Source organism: Mastomys coucha, unplaced genomic scaffold (assembly GCF_008632895.1).
Source record: "Mastomys coucha isolate ucsf_1 unplaced genomic scaffold, UCSF_Mcou_1 pScaffold21, whole genome shotgun sequence".
Lineage (NCBI taxonomy): Eukaryota > Metazoa > Chordata > Mammalia > Rodentia > Muridae > Mastomys > Mastomys coucha.
The window spans coordinates 100,184,829-100,211,012 of record NW_022196904.1 but is presented as its reverse complement, the minus strand read 5'-3'; the positions used below and the strand labels follow the sequence as shown (position 1 = coordinate 100,211,012).

General features: G+C 44.4%; 1 protein-coding gene across 1 annotated transcript in view; it reads right to left on the bottom strand.

The window, feature by feature from the left end:
* Positions 1 to 4,361: 4,361 nt before the first annotated feature.
* Positions 4,362 to 26,184, bottom strand: part of LOC116101350 (heterogeneous nuclear ribonucleoprotein A1-like) — a 27,107-nt gene continuing 5,284 nt past the window's right edge. The window contains exon 2 of the mRNA XM_031384933.1: positions 4,362 to 4,402. Within this exon, the coding sequence (XP_031240793.1) occupies positions 4,362 to 4,402 (41 nt within the window). The remainder of the gene's footprint in view (positions 4,403 to 26,184) is intronic.

Genomic DNA, 26,184 nt, shown 5'->3' with positions numbered 1-26,184 from the left:
AGCTCCAGCCCTCTGAGTTTCCCAGCCATGGGCTCTTGTCCATATTCATTGTACCAGGCACACAAGGCTTAGCATCTCAGTATGTATATCCCTAATGCCCTGCCTACGAGTATCACTGGGCTTAGAGATTCAGGTCATTTAAAACATTAAATTCAACCTCTGACATTTTTTTTTCTGTGTCCCAGAAAATATTGATGGTAGTCTCAAAAATCCCAACTTCACATCAGAACCAAGTCCTCCTGACACCCAGAGAGGTTGTTTTGTACTGTAGTCTGTTGTGTCTTGGGGCTAGGGAAGCGGGGAGGATCAACAGTGCTATTTTTTAAAAGTCATCCATGTTCATATGGCCAAAAAATAATTTTAACAGTGAACTGATCTCCAAATGTTAGCAGAACTAAAGTGAGAAGAAAGAAGACCAGGGCCAGGTCTAAGGAGCAAGAGGGAGGCTGACAGGAAGTCCAGCCTGGTATCTCAGAGAACCGGTGACTAGTCCCAGCCCAAAGGCAAGGATGTGAGGGCTCTGGACAGGATTAGCTGCAATACCCAGAGTGCTGCCTTGGAAACAAGTGTTCTTCTCTGACATAAAAGTGGTCAAACCTGTGACCTCATGACAAGCCATCCCCTTTCCCCCCCACCTCGCCCCGGCCCTGCTACCAATGCCATCTGAATGAAGCTGAAGGAAAGCAGATGCTTAGAAGCAGAGTAAGGGTCCTAACACCAGGGTCTCCCTTAACCCTTTTGCTCTGTGACCCAAATGAGGAAGAAGGGGCAGGTGTGAGTTCCTCTGCCCTGTTCCACAGAAGTGGAATGCCAACAGTCATTGTTGAGAAGGTCACGCCTAGGAAGGCGTCCGTCCCAACTGAGTTTCCAAACTTCTCCCTTCTCTACAGTCACTGTGGCACTTGGAGATGGGTGTCCATATTCCTAGGGATTTCTCATTCCAGTGTCCTTGCAATAGACAAGAGAGAATGTATACTCAGAGCTCTTAGCCTCCGAGCTTGGTCTCTAAACATCCCCCAGACCTCAGTCTCCTCATCCGTAAACACAGCACCAGCATGTCAAGGTGAGAGGAGAAATGGTAACTCATGAAAGTGTGTTGCAGGTTATTCGTGGTTGCCAACACTCGACACTACCGTTCTACCTTATGCACAAGGACCAACTGTAAGAGAGATAAGAACATAGGCTTTGGACATAGGCATACACAGAACAAGCTTTCTGTACTTCAGTTTCTGTATCTACAAAATGGGTGCCAAAGTAAGTACCTAGTCCAGGAAGGGTAGGTGGCACATGCAAGACAAAATACGCAGATGAATTGTAAAACTTAAGACACCTTCAAATGAATCAATACATAACAAAATTGCTGGCCCCGACATTCTCACTTTAGTTCTGCTAGCATTTGAAGATCAGTTCACCATTAAAATAATATTGTTTAATATTATTATTAATTCTTTTAAACTTAAGCAAGAAACAGAGTAAACCAAGAAAAAAAGCACTTAAAAGTATTTACATTTATTTCTAACATAAAGTTTGTGTCCGGTAAAGACAAGCAGTGTAGTCAATGGGAGTTGCTGTTCCCAGCATGGGTTAGACAGCCCGGACACTCAGGAACCTGCCAGAATTGAGCAGCTCTGCCTTAGGCTGTGGCTAAGCTCTGCCCTGCTCAGCCTAGCCTGGCTGGATTTCATCCTTAACACCACTGTCTTCAACAAGGCAGAGCTGGCTCCACAGACCTGCAAGCTTTCGCTATCTCCCAGGGCCCTGTGTTTAGGAGGGCTGTGCTCAGAAGGCTCTCCACCTAATCTGGTCCTTTGCTCTTCTTTCCTAGAGATTTTTAGTGCTTTCTGAACAAGGGAGCCCACAGCTTCACTTTCAACCAAACTCTGCAAATTAAGTGACTGGTACTGCTGCCTGGTGTCCTGAGACCCTGTGGGATTGGTCCCCAGAACCTACCTGGCTCCTGCTACCCTCCTCCAGGCAAACCCATTCTGTGTTTCCTGAGCACCATTTCTGACACTCACAGATATAATCTTGGCTGCTGCCCTGGCAAGCAGGTGAAAGGAAGTGTGGACTAGCAGTCAGATCTCAGGGGGTCTGCTCTTCGGAAAGCCAGAGTTGTTAGATCTACACTCAAATTACCCTGCCTCTTCTTATGGTATTACTTGCTTGGTATTTAACAGTGGTAGAATTCTACAGGATATTTTTAGCTTGACCTTGCTCATTAAATTCTCTCAACAGGTATATGGTCTATGGCACTTTATCTCTCAGAAGAGGAAGCTCAAAGGGTTTCATAAATCAAAGAGCATGCAGGAAACCATGCCAGAGTACACACACAGGTGTGTTTGGCTCTGTCCCCTGACTATTGCCTTCTTTGTGTCTGAATTTCTGTCCTTTTTTTCAGACACCTACAAGAAATCCTACACACTCTGTGTCCATCAGGGACTACTCTCCCCACCCCAATCCTCAAAGGCTCCACCTTTAGTGCTGCCAGAAGTACTGATTGCTGTGTGCACATAAAGGTCTATGCAGCAGACTCACAAGCCACAGAGCAGGTATTTTCAGATCAAGAGAAACAGTTCTCTCTGTTTTGGAGACCAGAAGCCATTCCAGTAAATCCTCATTATTAACATACAGGCATTCTATCAATTCTATTCCTCAAGTGAACCCTGCCTAATACAGTCCTTAACTGAACCATATCCACAAAGACTTCTTTGTAGGAATGGAAAGAACATTCAAAAGTTCTAGGGGTTGGGGCGGAGCTATCTTGGAGACCTAGCAAAGTCTGTAAACATGTGGGTAGATAGGAGAGCCTGCACAAAGATTTCCTCATCTTGTCAACCCTCATCACCCTCCATGCCGTGAAGACCCTCTGCCCCACACAACACCAGGTCCGCTGTGCTTAGGTAGATCTGCAGAGTGACAGCCACCAGTGAAGCCCTAAGCCCAGAGGAGCTGGAGCAAGGTCTCATTTAACTTCCATCAACTTCACATTCATTGATGGCAGGGATAGTTTGGTTTCCCACATAACATCAGGATGGACATACTAACAACTTATACAACTTCAAAGGGCAGACATTGTCCTGAAGCCTCCATTGCTCCACTAACGCTGACACCTTTTGTTACTGTGGTAGTCTGTGCAGAATCTTCAGCTTTCCGTTAATTCAATGTTGAGCCAGAAAAGAACAAGAGAAAGGAAGGGGCTCCCTCTCCTTCCTTGGCTGCTCCTTTCTTGCTGGGCTCCTCTTTGGAGAGAAGAAGGGGAGGGAAAGGGGGAAGGAAGAAAACAGAGAGAGAGAGATGAAAGATATCATAGGATTTTTGTTTTTGCTTTTGTTTTTGTTTTCCAGGAAATTTATCCATGTGTCATGGACTGGTTAAGTGGTCCCCGTAAGGCAGCCTCTGTGTCTGATGCCTAAACTTGAAGTCTACCGGGGAATTGCACAGTCTGGAACCCATCTGTGCTTTCTGAGTCTGTTCTTAGTGAAGAGCTGAGCCTCAGGAGGGCAGGCCCCCTGGCACTGAGCTAAATTACGTGTACGTCAGCATGCTGGAAGCCTGCCACCGCCTCCCTTTTACCTCCAGTCTCAAGAAGAAGTCCCTCTGGGACCCAACTGGAAACAGGCAGAAATGGAACTGTTGTATATTGACAAAACGCATTGACACATTACAAATTGTCCTGGGTGAGATTCCCCGGGAACTGACTCTTACAGAGCTTTGCAATCCAGGGACCTGGGGGCATGTCCTTGGGCAGAGTGCTTAGCTGAACTGAGAGCCAGCTACAGTAGGATCTGGTACAGTATGGCACAGTGGAGCCAGCATAGCCTACAAAGCTGCCAAGGCTGCCTCCTAAAGAGTGCATGACCTCGGGCAAACAGCAAGGTACAAGAGTCATTTCCAGAGCCGAGAGCCTCTGCAATCACCACTCCTCACGGTTGTAAGTTGGATTGCTGTTAGGGAGACAGCATAGGCATACTACCCACTATTCCTGCCCAGCATGGCTTCATCTGGGCAAGTGCACAAAAACAGCCACCAGACTTTCTGTGTAGGTGATAATAGGATAATTCTGCCCCTTTCTAGAAGCTACCTGCATTGTAGCCGCCCTGATCCTCCATTTCCAGATCTCCATGCAGCTATGATACCTGCAGTAAGAATCCTCATAGCCTTGCTATGATCTGTGGTTCCCTTAATTTCTTCCCCTGTATGTATTCAGACACCCTTAAAAAACTGAGCTCAAAGAACATGAATTCCCGAGAAGTAGTAGTAAGAGTCGTTTGAATTCTCTGTTAAGTGAACTGAGACAGCCAGCCTACAACCCAACCCCCAGGACAGCTCTAGGAACCCCATTCCCTCCTCACTATAGGGGTTCACTTCAGCCCCAGCTGCTGATTTCTTGGCCGTGTGACATCTACGAGTAGCAGAAAACTCAATAGGTGGCTTACACCCTGCTGGTCCCCAGAGCCATCCCACCAACTCTTACACACAACTATTCTCAAATATCCTCAAAGTAAAATTCTCCTCTGAAAGTTATAAATAAAAACTAAGAACTTCAGGTCTCGCTCTGTATCTCTCTGTCTTCATGGGTCCCCCTGTACACACACACACACACACACACACACACACAAACACACCACCACCACCACCATCCTCATAATCCTCAGAGCCCAGACAGTAACCTCTAATTTTATCTCCTCACATCTCCTCCTGCCCCCTTCCAATCTGTGTCATCCCACAAACAGAATGGTCTTTTAAAAATAGACATTTATGATCATATGTTTCCTGTCCTTAAATTCCTTTAGTGTTGTTCTACCTATCACATTTAAATTAAATGCTAGTGTGTGTCTTTGTGACTGGGTGCATATGTGTTTTTGCATGTTTGTAGATACGTGTATACGTATGTGTGCATGGACGCATATGCTCAAGGTTGATATTGGGAATTGTCCTCACTGGCTTCCACCTTAATCACTGAAGATACGTCTTTCAATTACACCCAGAGTTCTCCAACAGGGCTTGTTTCCCAAGCTAGCTTGCTCTGAGGATCCCCTGTCTCCACTTTCCAAGGTTGGAATTATAGGCAGATCACCACACCTAACTTCAGACATACGATTCCTAGGATCTAAATTCTAGTCCTCATGCTTAGGCAGCAAGCGCTTGAACCACCAAAGCAATCTCTCTGACTCCTTCTTACTTTTTTGAGACAGGGCCTTTCACTGAACTTAAGAGTTTATCAAGTTGCCTAGTAACGTGGCTGGTCGGTGTGTTCCAAGGATCTGTGTGTCTCCATTCGACTCTCCAGCACTGAAGTCATGCCAACTCACCTCACTTTTATATGGATGTTGGGATCCAAACTTGTCCTCAAGCATGGATGTCAGTCAATTCAAAGACTGAGCCATCTCTTCAGCACTATGTAGCAAACTGTTAACCTGGTCCATGAGTCTTTACAAGGCCCTCCAAAGCCCCACACCACCTCCTGACTTTGGCTGCTACTTTCTTGCTGGGCTCCAAAGAGGCTGGCTATCTGGCTGCACCTTCTCTCAGCCTCCAGATGCTGTTGCGTAACATTGCCAATTTATCAGCTGTCACATGGTTGTATGTCCACTGGCACAAGTCTCCAGCTATGTTCTGTGTGAGGGACAGACTGTAACACTTTTCTTAAACCATGTAACATAGCTAGTACATACAAACTCCTACTCAGTTCCCGATCTGTGGCACGGATATAATCATATTACCTGAAGCTATGAGAGCCCAGGAGAAAAGCCACATGGTATACATAATTCTGGGCACATTCAGAAACACCAGTAATGGGCATGCTTCATCCTCAGGCCTCAGCCCAACATTTTCCAGGGTCTATCTGGGAGCCAGGCCAGGCCTTGTATATGCTCCCACAGCTTCTTGTCATAAGAAATCAAAATATGACTTTGTCTGTCCTCAGACTCCTAATGGCAGAAATCCTGCCTGTTTATTTACCGCATCCCAAGGGCCTAGCCTTGTTTCTCAGAAGTGTTCTTTCATTCTGGTACAGTTGGGAAGATATGGATACAGGACAGAGCACATGCATTCTGTCGCTGTATTTGGAGATGGAGTCAGAAGGCAGGGGAAGGCATCCAAAATGTGTCCTGAGAAGATCTAGCAGCTGATGGTTGATCTATGAATGGTCTTTTCTGCCTCCCCAGGCTTATTACAATACATTCTGCATGGCTGTAACATTATGTTATTTTGTTTTCTGCAACTCAGTAGTAGAGCATATCCATCAAAGGTCAGTTCTCCTCTGGGTTTGAACAAGGAAAAGACCATAGTGATGCTCTGGGAAGATCTTATGCTATGAGTTTAGAGGACCAAATCTAAGCCCTGTATTATCATTGAGCCTCTGTGTCATCTTGTACTGTAAATAGGACCCCAAGACACACTTGACTCATAGAAATTGAAACACTGAGATAAATGAATGAATCCTAGGAAGTAGTGTCTAGCCTACCTGTATATCTTACTGACTCAGGCTAAGGTCACAGGATGGTACACTCATGTGACACATCCCAGAGAAAGCTAAGGAGGACACCTCTTCTATGGTGGGCCTGAGGCTACTGAGACTGGTAAGTTGTATGACAACGGTGAGAAGTGGGAACCCAGCCACAGCCACTGCCAGGCAGGACCACACCGGGAATCACTGTGACAGTAAAACTGCTATGAACTTGGGGAAAGAGCTGGGCTCAGAGATGGAGCTAACAGATGCCAAGAAGAAGACTCACTGATGACCCAGTCTCTGAGAAGCCACCTTGGTTGTAATCCCCCGCAATTAGAAGCTTGAAAAGCCCCCATCTTCCAGCTCTTAAGTGGAGTTCCGGCTCTTTCTATTCCTGTAGCCAAATGGCTGCTGACTAAGTCATCTTCTCATAGCAGATGCCAACAGAACAAAACCTTAGCCAATAAGAGGGCTCCACTCATGACAGCTTCATCTGTTTCAAAGACCTCTGTCTTCGCCTCTCTGTATTAGTCAGCATTCCATCACATAAGGAATTGCCTGAAGTAACCAGCTTACAGAGAGAAAAAGTTTATTTAGGTTAATAATTCTGGAAGCTTTAGGATATGATTGATTGTCCCTGTCACCCTGGGCCTAGGGCAAAGTAGCAAATTGTGGTAGGAGTATATGGGAGCAGAAAACCCCACAGCTGGGAAGCCAAAGAAAACTAGAGAAGGCCAGGGCTGGGATCCCAGCATCCTATTCCAGAGTACACTCCCAGAGGTCCACCGAGCCCCGCCCAGCTCCCATGCATGCCCAGAATGAGCACTGCAGCCAAGAGGCTACCTTTTCAAAGCCAGAAGAGAGACCCTGTTGGATGGGAGAAATCTGTAGGGGACTCACCCTGATGTGTGGTCATGAATACCAGCAGATCCTGTAGGATGTGAGCACAGAGAGAAAGGAATTCCTAGAAGCTTCATCTTGAAAACTGAGAGCCCATAGTGGCTGGGGAGGCAATTCCAAGACCAGCATTCAAAGACTTTTCCATTTTCCTAAACATGCCACCGGAAGAAAACTAAAAGACATGACTTTTTGTGGATGCATTCCTGTGAGTGCAAAACCATGTAGTCTAGAGGTATCTGAACTACAGGAAATGTAATCTATTAAGCTTTGGTCACCTCTGTGGCCACCAAGCCATGGCATTAAGCAGGCTTGTGACAAAGATAAATGGGGGTTAACTTAAAGTGCTCTTATTATCCCATTTCTCAGATGGGGCTTTGGACCTCAGGGCCCTGAGGTCAATTACATGGCCCTCTCTCTAGAAACTAGATCCAGGTAACATGGCTCTGCCTTTGGGCTGCAGCTAATACTCTTTTGGCTTGCCTATGGGCAAAACTAACTCAGAGAGGGGAGGCTTTCAGAGGCCTATAATCTCCTGAGGTCCAAGGTCAAGGGCCTAACTTCATAGCATATTAACACAAGCTGTATAAAAACTTATAGCTTCTCTGACCTTTTGAAGGATCTGAGAAAAATGTCTTCCCTGGGGTCTGAACCTAACTCTTGGCTTCTGTGTCTGTGGAGATGTAGAGCCTTTGAAAAAGCAGGAGCAGGAGGTCAGAGAACCCAGAGAATGGATTGTGTGCAAGGGTCATGCTTTCTCAGAGCTTGGTTTCTCCACAATAAAACACAGGCAAATGAGATGGCCCTCCACATCTCTGCTCATTCTCTGCTTCCAGACAGTTCTCAATGGCTCATCTGAATTTTCCTCACAGAGAAGCAGCTGACTTACACTTTAGGTTGCATCATTTAGCAGCTGGTCCATGGCAGGCCCTTGGTAAATGTCCCAGAGTTAATTTAAGGGTTGCCTCGGGCATCTAGAATTTCTCATCATATCTGCATCTATCCCATAATTCCCTAACACTTGATGAGCCATGTGGGCTGCAGTACAGTCTGTGGTTTATGAAAAATATCTCAGAGATCACATCCCTACCAGGGGGCATGAAATCCCTGGGAAGAAGGAGCCCAGAATGTCATTGAGGCTGACAAAGAGACCGCATAAAATCAAACCAGACCAATTTCACTCATGAATCTAAATGTGAAAATCCCAGACAAAATGCTAGCAAATTGGATTCAACAGTATATTAAAAGAATAATTTACCACAGCCAAGTAGGTTTCCCAAAGAAGGCAATGCTGTTTTAATATTAGTAAATCTGTTTATGGAACACACGAGTGGATCAAATAAGGGATGCCATATGATTATCTCAACAAGAGCAAGAAAACCAACCATGAAGATTCATCATGAATTCCAACAGGGCCATCCTCTAAGATACCAGGGAATAGTAGAACATGATGACAGTTGTGAGGATTTTGGTTTGGTTTGGTTTGGTTTTTTCAGGGGGAAGATGTCCCATAACCAAATGCCTTTCTTACATTTGAGAAATGGGGATATTATGAGTGAGTGTGTGTGTGTGTGTGTGTGCACATTTGTGTATATGCATTGTGTGAATTAGGAAGGGAAGGTAAAGCGTAGAGGTCAGAGGACCAACCCCAGACTGTCATGTTCGGAAAGCCACCCACCTTCTTGGACACGGTGTTTCCCACTAGCCTAAGGCTCACTAATTATGTTGGTCTGGCTGGCCAGTGAACTCCAGGGAACCACCTACCCCTTTCTCCCCAGTGCTGGATTACAAGTTCTCCACACCTAGCATTTTTACATGGTGCCAGAGAATCAAACTTAGGTCTTACACTTATAAGGAAAGTGCTTTGTTGACCGAGCCAGTCTCCCCAGCCCACTTTTGAACTTGGGTGGTGGCAGACTGCCTTCCACCATAGACATGGAGAAAATGCCACACTCTTATATTGTTCTGGGCACTGGGCCCTTCCTTATGACAACAGTGGAATTGCCTGGTCAAGGACTCACCCTGTGTTCATAGGGTAGAACAGGAAACAGGAACAGAAAACGGAGCTTGTGTGTGTTGGGGCGAGGCTCCCAGTAATGACAGCCATATCAGCTTCCTTGATCCTGATGAAGAAGCTGGAGTACCATATCCTAGCTGTAGAGCTCAGCATTCTTGGTCTTTCAGACTACATTACCACTCATTCAAAGATGGCAGCAGTTATCTAGAGATAGCGGCAGCCACGTCTCTTACACACAGTCATGATCGGATACCAGCTGTTCACACTTCCCTTTCTCCTGGCTCTGGGATAGCCAGACTACTGCCCATGATTTATTTTTTCTGCTTAAATCAGCCAAACTCCATTTCTGTTGCTGGCACCTAAAAAATCTTAGGTACCAAAATCAATTTCCTTAACATGGTGGAGAATGTGCCATATTTTTTCAAATATATGGCCAAAGTTGTGCATAGCCATAGCATTCCTACTAAAACAAGAGTGGCCAACCTTGCTGCTGATATTAACAATATGACTGGTACTGTTATCTGTGTATCCATCTCTTTTTAAAACCAGGTAAATTTATTCAGGCACCATTTTCCCATCTATTATCTGCCAGGTCCCATCTGGCTTTAGATTTAACCTTTTCTCTCATCTCAACCATAGAAATCATTGGTGTCATTTCTATTCCTTTAATTTTGCCCCCCTCAGGATGTATATATACAAAAGTCACACATTAGAAGCATTAAGTCACTTTCACACTGCTTCTTTAACTCAAATGAGATCTCTCTATGGTCTTGTGCAAGTAACATTATATCATAAGGATGCACCCAAAGTCTGTTTGCTTCATCCATTTAAATATTTAGATTATTTTCAGTTTGGGACTGTTATAAATAAAGTTTCCATAAATATTTGTGAGTCTGTTTATCTAAACACATGGATTTTTGTTGTTGTTGCTGTTTTTGTTGTTTTCTTGGGTAAATATTTAAATATAGGAGTACTGAGTTACATTTAGTAAACATTTAACTTCAGAAGCAGCTGTCCCCAACATACCTATGCTGGTGGCATTCTCCATGGCAGTGTGGGAGCCACAGCTACTCTGGCTCCTTCCAGCACTTGGTAATATCCGAATCTTCATTTTAACTGTCGAGTGGGTATGCAGCGGTGTTTTGATTACACTGAGATTCTTTCTGGATGAGGTGTCTGTTCAAATTATCCACCTACTTACTGTATTGATGTCTTTATATATAAGAATAAATATGTATTTATTCTTCTTATGTTCTCAATGCAAGTTCTTGGTCAGACCCCTGCTTTGAGAATACTTCCTCCTGGCCCATGATTCACCCTTCCATTTGCTTAGGATTGTCTTTCAAAAAATAAAAGGTTCCATTTTGATAAAACTTAATTGATCATTTTTTCTTGGTATGATTCATAAATTTTTAGTCCTACCTAGGAAATCTTCAAGAATACAAGATTTTTCTTGTTCTACTTCCCCTTCTGGTTTAATTGTTTTTAGCTCTTAAATTCAAATCTGTGATTCATTCTGGGCTAAATTTTCTTGATAGTGTGTGAAGAGGGTTCATATTCAGTTTTTGCACAGGAATATAAAACTCTTAGAGGATGCTGCTATTTTAACATTGCCTTCCTGAGCATGATGATATTCAAAGCATATGAAGGGGATGCAGTTCCTGGAAAGGAGGGGAGTAGCCACCATATGTGCATCACTGTGTTTTCATGCTTGGAAATCCCAGAAAAACTCACAGCAAGAACCTCAAATGGTAAGAATCCAATACAATGACCTGTCACAAAGTAAATATGCAAAATCCAATAACTTTTCTAAATAAAAGCAGCCATTTAAAGGGCATAAGAAAAAGACACTTTTCTGTATGCAAAGTAAAAGAAAAAATCCCTAAAAATAATCTTAGTTCACAGTCTTAAAGAGAAAACCTGGAATCTTCTATTGTGGACACCACAGATAACTAGATAAAGCTGTGTCAATCCCTTAGATAGAGGAACTCAATAAAATAAAGATGTTCTAAGTGAAATTATAAAATTGAAGTCTAGGGGTAAAACAGAAATGGTTTTAAGATCCATCTGGAAAAATGAAGAGCGAAGAACAGATGAAAAGACCGTGTGTCAGGGGCTGGGGAGATGGCTCTGTCCAGTAAAGTACCTGCCAATTGACAATAAGGATCTCAGTTTGGATCCCCAGCACAATGTAGAAAGCTAGGCATGGTGGTGCTTGTCTGCAACCTCAGTGCTCGAGGGCAGGAGCATAAGGATCCTTTGTACTTGCTAGCCAGCCCTTCAAGCCAAGCCAGAAAGGTCTACTTTCAGTGAAAGATTCTGTCTCCAAAAAAATAAGAGTGGCAGAGAAAAACACCTGCCTTCACCTCTGTCCTCTGAATGCCCACATGTGGGTGTGTATACCCACATACATATGTACACATATCTATATCACACACACACACGCACGCACATAGAAAGAGAGAGGAGGGAGGGGGAGAGGGAGAGGAAGAGAGAGAGAGAGAAAGAGAGAGAGAGAGAGAGAGAGAGAGAGAATATGAGAGAGAGTCGAAGAGTGGGGATGTAAGCTGCCCAACCTTATAGAAAACAAGTATTACAATCAAGACTCTGTATTTAAAGGCTCAAAATTAAACTGATGGGTCAATATGCTAGAATATGGCTAAGTTTATCTGAAACAGAACTCTAGGCATAATAACAGAGCATTGTAGTCAGATAGAATCAGCATAGCTTATAATTGTAAGAATGAAACACTGGAGTAGTCTACTAGAAACATGTCCATGGAGACATTTTGTGAGGTACTAAGCCACCAACATTAGAAGCACCCCCCCCTTATCAAGGTGGTCTGGCGGAATGCGTGCCAAGGAGGCAACCACACTCAGCACCCTCTACTGATGCCACTGAGCATCACACCTATTATAAAAGGAAGGTTTACAACAGGCTCATACTTATTTCTATAGGTGAAGCTAGGATGAGTTTTGATAATAATCTAGAAGCTATATATTGGTGATTGTGATGGTCCAAATGAGAAACATTCTCTATAGCCTGATATATTTGAATACTTGGTCCTCAGTTGGTGGTGCTTTGGGGGAAGATCATGGGATATTTAGGAGGGGCAGCCTTGTTAGAGGAAGTGTGTCACTAGGGTTTTGAGGGTAGATGGCCCCACCCCACTCCATGCTTTCTCTCTCCACTTCCTGTGTGTGGATAAAAGTATGATTATCCAGCTTTTCTCTCCTGCAGTCATGCCCTCCCTTCCCTGCCATGTGGACTCTCTCCCCCTGGACCTGGAAACCTCAAGTTGCTGTTGGTCATGGTGTTTTATCACAGCATCAGAAAATTAGCAAATCCAGTGACTGAAACAGTCTGCAAGAGACAAAGCACATTTTCCAAGCACATCAAGACCATAGTTCTGGACACACTGCTAACATCCCAGCTGTCAGAGTAAGTTAACTACCACCTAGGTAGTGAATATCTCCTCTGCAGAGAGAGTGAATTTTTGCCAACTGCTAATCTTAATGATCACAGCCCTGTACCAGAACAAGATGCCAATGGATAGAAAGGGAAAGTAAGGAAATATACTAGAATTTAGATATGAGTGCTGGCAGGTGTGATGTGCTAAGTGGACAAAGAACAGGTTTTTTGAGTAAAAACCAATTTTGTTCTGAAGTTGCTGTAGCATTTAAGAGGAGATCTCAAATAGGCAATTTGATGAGTCTCCCACTCAGGAGAAAAAGCATGTATAAAAGCACAGACATTACCACTATTCGTTTATAAGCTATTCGATGCAGTGGGTCAACTTGACAACCTGAAGCAAAGTGTGGAGGCAGAGTAGAAACTGTCTGCCTGAGGACTTTGGGTATCTCAATGTGCAGCTAACGGGTCTGAGAGACTGACTCAACAGCAATATTGCCAAAGAGGATCCAATGTCACCAGGGCCAAAGGCTCAAGGATCCTTGAAGGAAGAGGAAAGAGGCCCAAACTGAGAGCAATGATGCCCAGAATTTCATAAGAGGAGAAGAGAGATGGAAGGTGCTGGTGATCTTAACAAGATCTGTAGAGGGGACCAGCCCTAGGAAGCACTGTGTTACATGCTGCAGACAATAACAAGAAAGAGATGCATTCCTTGCCCTTCAGGAAAGCACGACCCAGTAGGGGAGGCAGACACGTGAATGAATCATTGCACTACAATGTGGTAAATCGTATAACAGAAAAACATTTTCCAAAATGTGTTCCACTAAACACCGAGGGAGATGTTAGTCCAGTCTTAGAAAATAAACTGTTCCACGCAAATAAAGTTGGGAAAGGCTACAGGCTAGACCTTCATCTCAGGAGCTGCCCAGGACACACTATATTTGAAATGTTCTAAGGATGTTGAGGAAAGAAAGCTGACTACTTTTGATTCATGATTTTTTAAAAATGGGTGGAAAAAATTATATTGCAGCATTCTGTTTACTTCTTTTAAAGAAGAATCTTCTTTCTCACCTTCAGCTGTGGAAACTCTGAAAGAACTTAAGAATGGGTCAAGAGGTCCCTGGGGTAGAGCAGTGTGCCCTTGCTTGGAGAAATGAGAAACATTATGTGATAGGAAACCCTATTGACAAAGTTGGCCCAGGCAGGAAAGAAGTCCAGGTTAAGAAATCCAGTATCTTGAGGATTCCAGAAGAAACCACCAATATCCTGAGATATTGTTGATGTTCTACAATGGCTAAGCTTTTGCATGAGCATTATCCACCAATCCCCCAATGCATTCAGCATTGCTGCCTAGTTCAGAACACAGGGACTAGATCCAGCAGAATAGAACCAGCTTTTCATGTCCACTGATTCTGCACCCACAGACATAACTAATGATACACTGAGAATTCTCTTTTAAAGGAAACTGTACCAAACATCTGTGAACTTCTCTGAAGAGTAATTATGATAACTGCTAATGTATTATTTGCATTGCATTAGGTATTCTAAGTAATCTAGAGGTGATGAACACAGGAAGATACCTCAGTATGGTACTGCATACAAGCAATTCCAGTCCTCAGGAGGTTAGGGCAATGGGAACAGGAGTTCAAAGCCAGCCTGAGCTACATAGTAAAACCCTGTCTCAAAAATAGCAAGTAAACAAGGAGTACAGGGAGATGTGTATGGTCCATGTGCAAATATTCTATCTCTGATTTTTGAGAATTCTTGACTTTTGATCTGTTCAGGAGTTCTGAGGGATGGCTGTGCTGGGAGCCAGGAGGAGAGACAGGGAGCAGGGGAATATTTATAAATCCAAGAGACAGCATGCTGACAAAGTCTGTGACTTGGCCCCTTGGCAGGAAGGTGTCATGATCATTTTGTTGAGGGGTGGAAAAGAGGTGGTCCTGAGAGAAGTGGGAAGCTGTCAGGGAATGGAGCATACCCAATAAGAAAGTAGAAAGTAGGGGTGGAGGAGAGGATTCAGTTGGTAAGCTGGATCTGCAAACAAGAGGACCAAAGTTTGGCTCTGCATCAGCCACATAAAAGCCCAAGAGGCATGGCTATACCTGCTTGTATCTCCATCATGGGGGCGGGGGGTGGGGATGGTGTGCAGAGACAGGCAGATTCCAAGAGCTTGCTGGCAGACCAGCCCAAAACAATGAACTTCCAGTTCATCAAGAGACCATGTCTCAAGGGAATAAGACAGCAAGTGAATGAGGAAGACAGGGAGCCACAGACATCCTGCTCTGACCTCCACACATGTGTGTACTCACACACTCATGTACCCATCCAACACAAACATATAAACACCCACAAAAGAAAGAAAACAGAAGGGAGCAACTGGAAGAGGAAAACCAGTGGGCTGTGAAGGGTCCCAAGGAAGAACAGTGGAGGGGGCACTGAATGAGAGCAAAGTATAATGGCACATGTGTGAAAATGTTGTAATGAAACAGTACTTTTTGTGCTAACCTAGTAATTTAATGTAAAAAAAAAAAAAAAAAAAAAAAAAAAAGAAAAAAAAAAGAAAAGGAAAAAAAGAAAGAAAAGGAATGCTTTGCTACCATCTCTCAAATCAGAGAAAAAAGATGTAGCAGATTTTTTTTCTTAAAGCATTTTCATTGCCAGAATGTTGTGGTGGCAGAATCTATAAAAGTTGTAAGACTGTGTAATGCTCAAGGCTACGGGGTGCTCTGAAAAACAAATAAAATAAAGATGAATAGAACTGGAAAGCAGCATGCACCCCAAGACATCCCAGGGCTGAGATCAACCAGCTGAGGCCCAATCAAAAGTGATCTGCCCAGTCTCCAACCAGTACCAGAGCTGGGATCAGCTGTACCAGCTCTACCTGCCTGTGCTGTTCAGGCTTGCGGAAAGTAACGGTTGTTTATCCACATTCCCGGGTGCCTGCGGTCACCAGGAGAAAAGAAAAAGCAGCATCCATTCCTTAATAGAAACAGCCATGGAATTCTGTAGACATTTCCTGAGGGAACCCTGAGAACAAACTTGCTCTCACCAGGACATGGAGCTCAATTTCCATCGTGTGTCCTGGACCCTGTATCAGCCACAGACAGGATGGTTACAGCCACCCTAGCACACCCAGGTGGCCCTGTATCAGAGGACACAGTGGCTGTGTCCCACATTCCCAGACCAACTAGTCTCACTTTGCATCAGAGAACGGCTAAGAGGTCTGGCTTCTCATTAATTTGGCAATTTCCCTAGAGGTAGAAAAATTAGGTGAAATTAAATCACCAGCTGGCTTCACAGCAGGTTCTGGTCTTCTTCAATCTTTCCTTGACAAGTAAGGCACTGGAGGCAGGAGAGACCCCATTAATACTTTGTTGTACAAAATCCACACTGCTGAACAAAATCAATCCATTAATGCGTAGCTCAGGGATTCACAGGCACTTCCTCTCAGGTAGGAAGGGAGCAGCAGGAGAATAAGATGTTGGGGTTCTCTTTTATATCTGCCAATGGGGAACAAGAGGAATCCTTACCTGCTGAAACCAGCATGACCCTGAGAATCCTGCCAGGAAGGTCACGGCGGTCAGAGATGATGACAAATACTGACCTGCCTAGTGAAAGTACAGGAACCTGGGGATTGGTTGCAGCAATGTGATCCAGAGAGCACAATACTCTTTAGTAAAAGATAGCTCTGAAGTGTGATTCTATCACATCAGAGCCCCAGTGGAAGCAAAGCAAATACAGCTTTAATCCGAGGGCTGGTCAGGGAGTTCAAGATGGCAGACCAGAGCTCAGCACAAGGAAATGGAGGCAGAAGGCCAGACAAGTGATAGCATGATGAGTCTAGAAATACCAGAATAGGGAGTGGTAAAAGTGGTGGCGGTGGCAGCAGCGGTGATGGCAGAGGTGACAGCGGCAGTATTGGTAATCATGGTGGTGGTAAAGGTGGTGGGGTGACAGCCGTGGGTACTTTGTCAGTGGCTTACCCCTTAGAAAAGTGTCAAGTAACCTCCTGTTCTGGTAAGATTTAGAGGAAAATACTGACCGTGCACAGACACTTTGCTTGTAATTACTGCCTGAAAAGGATACCATGACAACTGTTTGCAGCCATGTCAGATCTTCAATAGCCCCATCTCAGAAAGGGCAGAGCAGCATAGCACAGAGATGAAGCACCCCAGCATCAGGCTACACAGAGAAAGCCTCACCCTCATCACTGCCCCTCTAACATTTCAAAGATTTTCTTCAAAGTTTCTTAGTTCCAAGAATTGACTAGGGCATTGTTTAAAAGGCTCAAGGAGAAAAGATGTTTAGCCACACTGCACCAGCTGCAGGCTCTTGCTGCTGTGGTCAGGGTTTCAGAAACCAACGGTTGTATCCTGGAGTAGTAGCCACATGCCATAGTCTTCTCTGATGCCCAGAGCAGTGAAGGGAGAAAGTTACAGTGCAATGATATAACCAACACAAGTGAAGTTTTGTCGTGCCCGCTCGTCTACCCCAGTAGGTCTACAGTATCAGGGGTAAAAGCCTGATCACAGACAAGAGGAGTTATGACTTCGAAGGGAGTCTGTGCCTCCTGGGTATTCAGTCAGTTGTGGCATCCCCTAACTCAGAGATAGCCCAGATATGTCCTGTGAACTCATGTGCTAGGTGCTCACCAAGATATGATTTATTAATAGCTAGATAAAATTGGACATTGCTCTCTGACCTTTACCAATGTTCCAACATCTTAGCCAAACCCTGGCCTGGAATTTCATAAAGAATGTTACCCATCTAGACTAATTGCCTTTGACATTGTAGGTAGGGGATTGAAGCTTACAGAATGGGAGACTTATCCCAGAGCAAGGTCAAGTAGAATCCTCATTCTCAGTCAGGTACAGCAGCTGAACCACTCCTAGAAATTAGCAAGAAAGAGACAGTCTCTACTAGCCCAGAAGATTAGCATAGTGGGTGTTTTACTAAGGATGGGTGGGACCTTGAGCCTAGAGGGAGAGAGAGAGAGAGAGAGAGAGAGAGAGAGAGAGAGAGAGAGAGAGAGAGTACAGTAGTCAGCATTCAAGATTCGAGCCTCTACCCTCCTGGCTGGTGCACCTGCAGCCCCCTCACCCCCCCCGGGGCCTCCGGCCAGGCCCATGTGGCCTGAGCGTGCTTGGAGCCCAGGGGTACTGCACCAATCCAGAGGAGATGGCTGCTATTTTAGACCCAGTGTGTTTCAGGTAGCTTCAGAGGTACCTCAACTACTGAGCTGCCAGATTTTTCATCTCTCTTTTGCAATGACTGTAAAAGCCTCATGCCATTTTTGAGAAATACATTCAGATCCCACACTTCTCTGTGTCGACTCTATTTATCTCATGCCAAATCCCTTGCCCACCTGGCCAGAACTCTCATCCCTGCAGAACAAGGGGACCCCGTAAGAAACCCCAGCCCGTGGCAAAGTTTCCAGAGGGGAAACCTGCAGGTAAACGGTTCCCACCAGGACCTGGAGCTGAGGCATGCCTGGATGTGCTTGCGACCTCAGATTGTGGAGCAGGGCCATCACTAGACTGAGCCATTTCTCCAGGGCCTGAAACATTTCCTGTCATCTGTTCTTCCCTGTTTGTTTCTCCAGGTGAATTTTAAAGCATTTGTCTTGATCTACCCCCCAGACTCCCATGTTATAAACTCACCTGGACAAATGAACATCTTTAGCCTACTGAGTTCTCTCATCTAAAAGATGGGCATATCTATATTTGGTTATCTTTTGTGTGTGTGTTCTCAATGAAAGGTTTGGGGTCTTATTCTAAAGGCTGTGGACTGAGATTATTTATAGGAAGCATTTCTTTGCTATTACTGTTTTTGGGATCCTGTCCTGTGCAGAGTATGTGGCTAAGTAAAAATAGAACAAAGCACAAGCAAAAACACCCCTGTAGTTAACAGACAGGAGGCTGTGTGCATGTGTGGCTGGCATCACGAGGGTCCTCGACTCAGTCCTGTCAGAACACTCCAGAAGGTCTCCCTCCTGTGCACTCACCCTTGATGTTGTGGCCTAGACCCTAATAAAATATCACCCAAGCACTTTAGAGCCTCTGGTCTTTAGCACAGGTAGAACGGGCTGAGCTGGGAACACAAGAAGCAGATGGCTCCCCAGGCTGCCAGGCTGCCACACCTTGCAGGCTAGAAGGCAGCTAAAGCCTTTCATGAAAGACCAGCAAGCAGGGAATTCAGGGAGCTGAGACCATGAGGGACTGCAGAAGGGTTGAGACAGGGAGCAAGGGTGGAGAGTGGACGCTGTGGAAATCATACCGCTGTGACAAGCTATGGGACCTAGCTGCTGGGAGAATTCCAGAAAGCCATGGAGTTACAAGCTCTGGCTGCCAAGAAGCCATGATACTAACAGCCAGGAGTCCAGAGTCAGATAATTAGCTTCTGGATGCTGGGCCACAGGCACTTAAAGCCCAGAGCTGTCGACATACCACTCCACAGATACTTGCTCAGCCTCACTCATTGCTGTTCTAGTCACAACAGCTAGGAAACAGAAACATCCTAAATGACCTAAAGCTGATGGATAGATAATGAAAATCCGGTACTTATACACTACGAAATACTAGTCAGCTGTAAAGAACAATGAAATCATGAATTTTGCAGGTAAATGATGGACCTAGCAAAGATCATATTGAGTGAAATACCCCAGACCCAGAAAAACAAATAACATATGTTCTCTCTCATTGAAGGCTCCTAGCTCCAAATCTCCAGATTCACAAACATATCCTGGAGCAATTGAAGAAAGCAGGGAAGTTTTAAGAAGGACTATTGCAGGGGTAGAGTGGTTGGAGAGCAATAGAGAGGGGGATTAGCAGAGTATAGATGATCTGATCAAGGAATGGGAATCTAGGAGTCAGAAGCGGGCAGGGTTCTCTGTATGGAAAAAGAGAGAGTGTCTTAGTGTTTCTATTGCTGTGAAGAGACATCATGACCATGGCAACTCTTATAAAGGAAAACATTTAATTTGGGCTGGCTTACAGTTCAAAGGGTTCATTATCATCATGGTGAGAAGCATGGCAGCATGCAGGTAGACATGGTGCTGGCGAGTAGCTGAGAGTTCTACATCTTGATCTATAGACAGCAGAAGAACATATCACATTAGGCCTTGTTTGAGCATCTGAGACCCAAAGCCTGCCTCCACAGTGACACACTTCCTCCAACAAGGTCACATCTTCTAATAGTACCACCCCCTATACCTCAAACACATGAGTCTATGAGGGCCATTCCTATTCAGGCCACCACATTTCAGCCCTGGCCCCCATGTTATCTTGTAGCCATAACATAATGCAAAAATGCATTGAGTTCAACTTCAAAAGACCCCACAGTCTATAACAGCCTCAAACTTGTTCAAAACTCCAAAGTTTAAAGTCTCTTCTGAGATTCATAGCAATCTCTTAACTGTAATTCCCTGTAAAATCAAACTGAAAAAGCAGATCACATCTTTCCAACATCCAATGGCACAGGATATACATTACCCTTCCAAGTGGAAGGGAAGGGAGCCTAGTGAGGAAATACTGGACCTAAGAAAAGCCAGAAACCAGCTGGGCACACTCCAACTCTACCACTCCAAGTCTGATGTCAGATCTCCAAGACCTTTCCACTTTGTTGACTGCAACACACTTCTTTACTCTGGGCTAGTTCCACTTCCTGTTAACAGCTCTTCTCAGCAGGTATCCCATGACTCTGGCATCTTCAATATCTTGGGGACTCCAAGGCAATTCAGGCTTCACCTTCACAGCTTCACACAAATGGCCTCTCTAGGCTTCCATGCAGGAAAACTCCTGACTCATGCCTGGTCTCAGCAGCTTTCCTTAATTGCAAAGGGAGATTCCATAACTCCTTTTCTCTATCCTGACTTTAAAGCCAGAATTATGTGTCCAAAGCTGCCAAGTTGTGCTGCTTACTGGGGCTGGAACATGGCCCACTCATTCAATTAGATCTTCACCAGCTTTCTATTTGTGCTGGTTTCCTTCACTGCTTAAGCTTATCCTAGAACTTGGTGTGTAGACCAGGCTGGCCTTGAACTCAGGGGCCTGACTGACTTTGCCTTCACAGTGCTGGGATTAAAGACATGCACCACCACCCCCAGTTTTAAGCTTTTCCTTGATTCCTTCTCACAAGTTGGAAGCTTGGCTGGGTGGATCTTGCTCTGAGATCTTTATTCCACTCTATTCCACTCTAACATCAGGCCATGCTTATCTTTAATCTGTGTATCTCCTTGAACACAGGATTTAGCTCCAATCAACTTCCTGTTGCCCCCTTTCCTCCTTGAACTGTACATTTTCTGTTTTTCCTTGCTCAGCTTATTTCTTTACATTATGGATCTGCATAAAGAGTGAACACTAATAACCACATGACAGAGTCAATAGTAGGCTGTTTGAGCTTTCCTTGGCCACTGTAATTAATCCAAAACTCTTCAATTTAGCCTCAGGCAGATTTTCTGGACAAGGACACAAAGCAGCCACATTCTTTCCCAAAATAGCACAAGAACAGTCACTAGGTCACATACTCATATTCTTCTCTTCTGAAACCTCTTGAGCCAGGCCTCCATAGTTCAAATCACCTCAGCATCACTGCCTTTCCATGTTCCTACTAGGATGGCCCATAAAGCCTTGCCTAAATCATTCGACTGCTTTTATAACCCAAAGTCTCAAAATCCATTCACATTCTTCCAAACAAAAGCACGGCCAGGCCTATCACAGCAATACCCCAGTCCCTGGCACCAACTTCTGACTTGGGTAGGATTTCTATTGCTGTGAAGAGACACCATGACCATGACTCTCATAAAGGAAAACATTCAACTGTGTCTGGTTTAGGTTCAGTCCATTGTCATTACTGTGGGAAGCATGGTGACATGCAGATAGCAGATATGAGAAGCACTTTTTTGAGTTGTTGGTTGAGAATGTCCAAAAGACTCCCAAAATATATAGCTTATTACTAGTGCTCTTGGTTGCAACTGCCTAGAGGAAGAAGGTAAGCGCCTATTGCCTAAGACACCACGCTCTTCAGATTCAGGGCCCAAGGAACTGGAACTGACCTAGATGCCTGCTCTTTGAGAACTAGCTTTTATGGTAAAAGAAGATGCTATGCAAACTTACAAAGGAAGAAAGCCACCAATAGTCCTACCCAGCTAGGATGCCTTTGAACCACAACAATGACCAAACAGGCAAGATGACCTTAAGGGCATGGTAGTGGCATACATATTTTGGCAGTAATCAATAATTCTCTAATTGTTCTTAAGATCTGCTCAACAAGAGGAAAGCCATGCTAGGTACTGGAAAGTTCACCAACTACCCAGGGCTAGTGAAGTCATGAATCCTAGAAGAGAACCTAGACCACTACTTTACTAAGCTAGCATAATCCCTAGCTATACTCTGATAACTGTAGTCCTCATCAAGGGAACTTCTCTTTGCAGTAAACAGAGACCATTACAGAAAACCACAACCAATCACTATGCAGAGTTGTGGAGTGCAGTTCCAATGGATACATCTATAAAATGCTCCCACACCTAAGACTCAGGGAACATTGAAGAGGGAGAAAGCAACATCATAAAAGCCAGAATATCAGGGAGTTTGCCATGAGATGGCATCTCCTAGCAATAACAGAAGTTGTCCCCATGAAATCTCACTAACATGATCATGCAAATATAAGCTGACCAAGGAAGACTCCAGTAAATATGTCACATTGGACAGGGAAAGGCCCATGAGTCTTCAACACTATACAAAGACCTATAGGCAACCAAGGAATTCTGAGAGAGGGAAAAATAGTCTTCCCCAGGAAATAACATAGCAATTGGTTATCCAATACCAAATGGTCAACCCTGAAAACATATATATGAGTAATGTTCTACAGACAGAGCAGGTTATATTTGGGAAGATACATGTATATGCATGCATATATACATGTAACAACAATTATTGAAAAAAAGAGGCCTTGAATTTGAAAAAGAGTAAGTAAGGGCAACCGACATAGGTGCTGAGAACCAAACCAAGGTCCTCTGAAAGAGCAGCAAGCTCTCTTAACCACTGAGTAATCGCTCTAGCCCCTAAATTTGTGTTTTACTCCACCAAAATTGTCATTATTTGATATGAAAACAACAGCAGTCTTGAGCCATAGGTATCAGCATCCTAACCGTGCATGCAGAATGTGAAACCAGAACTGTCACTCATCACTGTTCATTATACAACTCAAATCCAAGCCCAGCTTTGGGCCCCTTGTATATACTTTGCACTTGTACTTTCCAAAGGTGAGGGTTTGTTTGAGTTGATATATTGATCTCTGGAACAGAATTTTTTTCTGAATAGAGTGTATGTTAAAGAGCATCCTGATGGGCCTCACACCAGTATACCTTAATAGGAGATGGCTTCCCTTTGGGCCAATAAAATAACCTGAGGCCAGGAAGGGGGCTATGAAATCAGTAAAATCTATGGAGAGCTAGGTATAGAAAAGAGGTGTGAACCATTTGGAAAAGCCACTTTCTATAGCCACTGAGGTTTATTTAACAAGGAGAGAAGTTTAGAAAACAAGTTAAGGTTTTAAGGGAAGAAAGACACCTCTAGGCCTCCTCACACCTGCTTTGGTGCTATAAACACAATGAGCCTGAAATGCTGGAGGCTTCCAAGCTAAAGTGTCAGAGCTCCTTCCCCCTCTCTGCTTTCCCCACTCTCATCCTTCACTGCTGCTCCCACTGTCTGCTAATCTGTAGGTCAAAAGCAACCACTCCCCCATCATCTCCTCCTCTACCCTTGATCCCAAAGATTGTCTTGAAGAAGCATGAAGCCTCTTTGTTTTCCAGGAGTTGAGAAAAAAAAGTATCTATGAGAAGCACCTTCACTCACATTCAAGGCATGAAGGGAGATAATCTAGGTGGAATGTGGGATGTGTGTTTGGAGAAGCCCATGGTGTTGGCATCACTGCCTTTGGGACTGAAAAGCCCAAACACAGTGTAAAAGCCTTCAATGTTTGGAAGTGTTGACTGATTCCCATAACCAGGTCTCTGGAATCTCTGGGGCCTGGCCTCACTTAAAATTGCTGAAACATACATACAATAAGCCTAGTCTAAAGACTGCTTGACAAGTCTTAGCCATTTGCCCCTGGAGGTTTTTGTTTTTGTTTTTGTTTTTTTTTTAATTTATTTATTATTACTATAGTTGCATTCTGGTATTCATGGTTTCCTCTTATAACAAACCTTTCTAAAAACAGCTAAGATAGTCTCTCACTGAACCCAAAGCTAGATTGGAGGCCAGCAATCCGCAGAGATCCTCTCTCCTACAGATCTGGTGTTATGAGTGTGTGGCCTTCCTGGGATATTTATGCTGATGCTGGAGAAATCAAACTGAAACCTTCACACTTGTGTAACAAATGCTCTGACTTATCTCCCCAGCCCAGGTATGGATTTTCTGTTTGTTTTTTAGATGACTTTATGTTTACCAGTCTGGCCTAAAATTCATTTTGTAGACAAGGATGACCCCAATTTTCTGATACTCCTGCTCCCAGCACCCTAATGCTGGGATTACTGGTGTGCACTACCAAGCCCAGTTAATGCAGTGCTAGAGATCAAACAGGGCTTTGCTCATACTAGACAAACACTCTACATCCTAACCCTCTGTCCCTTTATTTTATTTTTCTCCCAGCCCCCATTCAGCATAATAGTTTGTTATTGTTGTTATTGCTCATTCTTCAGTCTAATGTTCTCCCAACTCTGAGCTATTTCACCCCCACTGTTGTCACTCATTCTTAAAGTTTACTTGCAATGATTTGTCTCTTAACACAGTTCATCAGCTTCCTTGACTTGAATTCTCATTCAGGCTTCCCATTCCACATCGTTAAAACTTTTTAAAAGTTCTTTAATTTAAATATTGTTTAAAAGGACAGAAATGATTCCTTTAATAAATATTAAATGAGGGGCTGGAGAGATGGCTTAGCGGTTAAGAGCACTGACTGCTCTTCTGAAGGTCCTGAGTTCAAATTCTAGCAAACACGTGGTGGCTCACAACCATCCATAACAAGATCTAATGCCCTTTTCTGGTGTGTCTGAAGACAGCTACAGTGTACTAACATATAATAAATAAATAAATCTTTAAATAAATGAATATTAAATGAGAAGGCCTTCATCCTTGGATCAGAGGTGAGGAGAACACATCTGTCTCAACACTGGGAGCAACTGGGACCAGCAGGACCCAGGCACACAGGAACTGTGCCAGCCCAGTGGATTGGGTTCTGTCCAGTCTGTCTGAGTGGGTGCCCTAGCAGACCTTGGACCCAAATTTTGCAGCCAGTCCCACAATTCCCAGAGGAACTCCACCCTCAGGTGCTCTAACGGGCCCAGAATCACAGAATCACAGAGACAGCTTGACTGTGAGCAGTTCTGACACAACCAGGGTCACAGGAAGGACAGGCCCCAGTCAGATTTAGCCAGGGTAGGTAGCTAGCACTAGAGATAACCAGATGGCAAAGGGCAAGAACAAGAAAATAAGCAACAGAAACCAAGGTTACTTGGCATCATCAGAACCCAATTCTCCCACTGTAGCAAGTCCCGGACACACCATCACACTGGAAAAGCAAGATTCAGATATAAAATCACTTCTCATGATGATGATACAGGACTTTAAGAAAGACATAAATAACTCCCGCAAAGAAATACAGGAGAATACAGGTAACAGCTAGAAGCCCTTAAAGAGGAAACACAAACTTCCCTTAAAGAACTATAGGAGCCCACAGCCAGTCCCACAACACCCAGAGTAAGCTCCACTCCCAGGTGCTCTGACACACCCAGGATCAGAGGTAAGCAAGAACCAACATCTGTACCAACACTGGGAGTAACTGGAACCAGCAGGACCAGGCACACAGGAATTCCACCAGCCCAGTGACTCCACTTCCTTCCGGTCTGTCTGGGTTAGTGTTCTGGGCAGACCTTGGGCACAAGCTCTGAAGCCAGTCCCACAACTCACAGAGAAAGCCACACTCCCAGGTGATTTAACAAGCCCAGGATCCCAGGATCCTAGAATCACAGGATCACAGAGTCACCTTAATTCTGACACAACCAGGATCACAGGAAGGCAGGCTCCAGTCAGATTTAGCAAGGGCAGGTAGCACTAGAGTTAACCAGATGCCGGGGGGTCGGGGAGCAAGCATAAGAAAATAAACAACACAAACAAAGGTCACTTGCCATCAACAGAACCCAATTCTCCCACCATAGCAAGTCCTGGACACACCATTACACCAGAAATGCAAGATTCAGATCTAAAATCACTTCATGGTGATGATACAGGACCTTAAGAAAGACATAAATAGCACCCTCAAAGAAATACAGGAGGACACAAGTAAACAGCTAGGAGCCCTTCAAGAGGAAACACAAAAATCCCTTAAAGAACTACAGGAAAACACAATC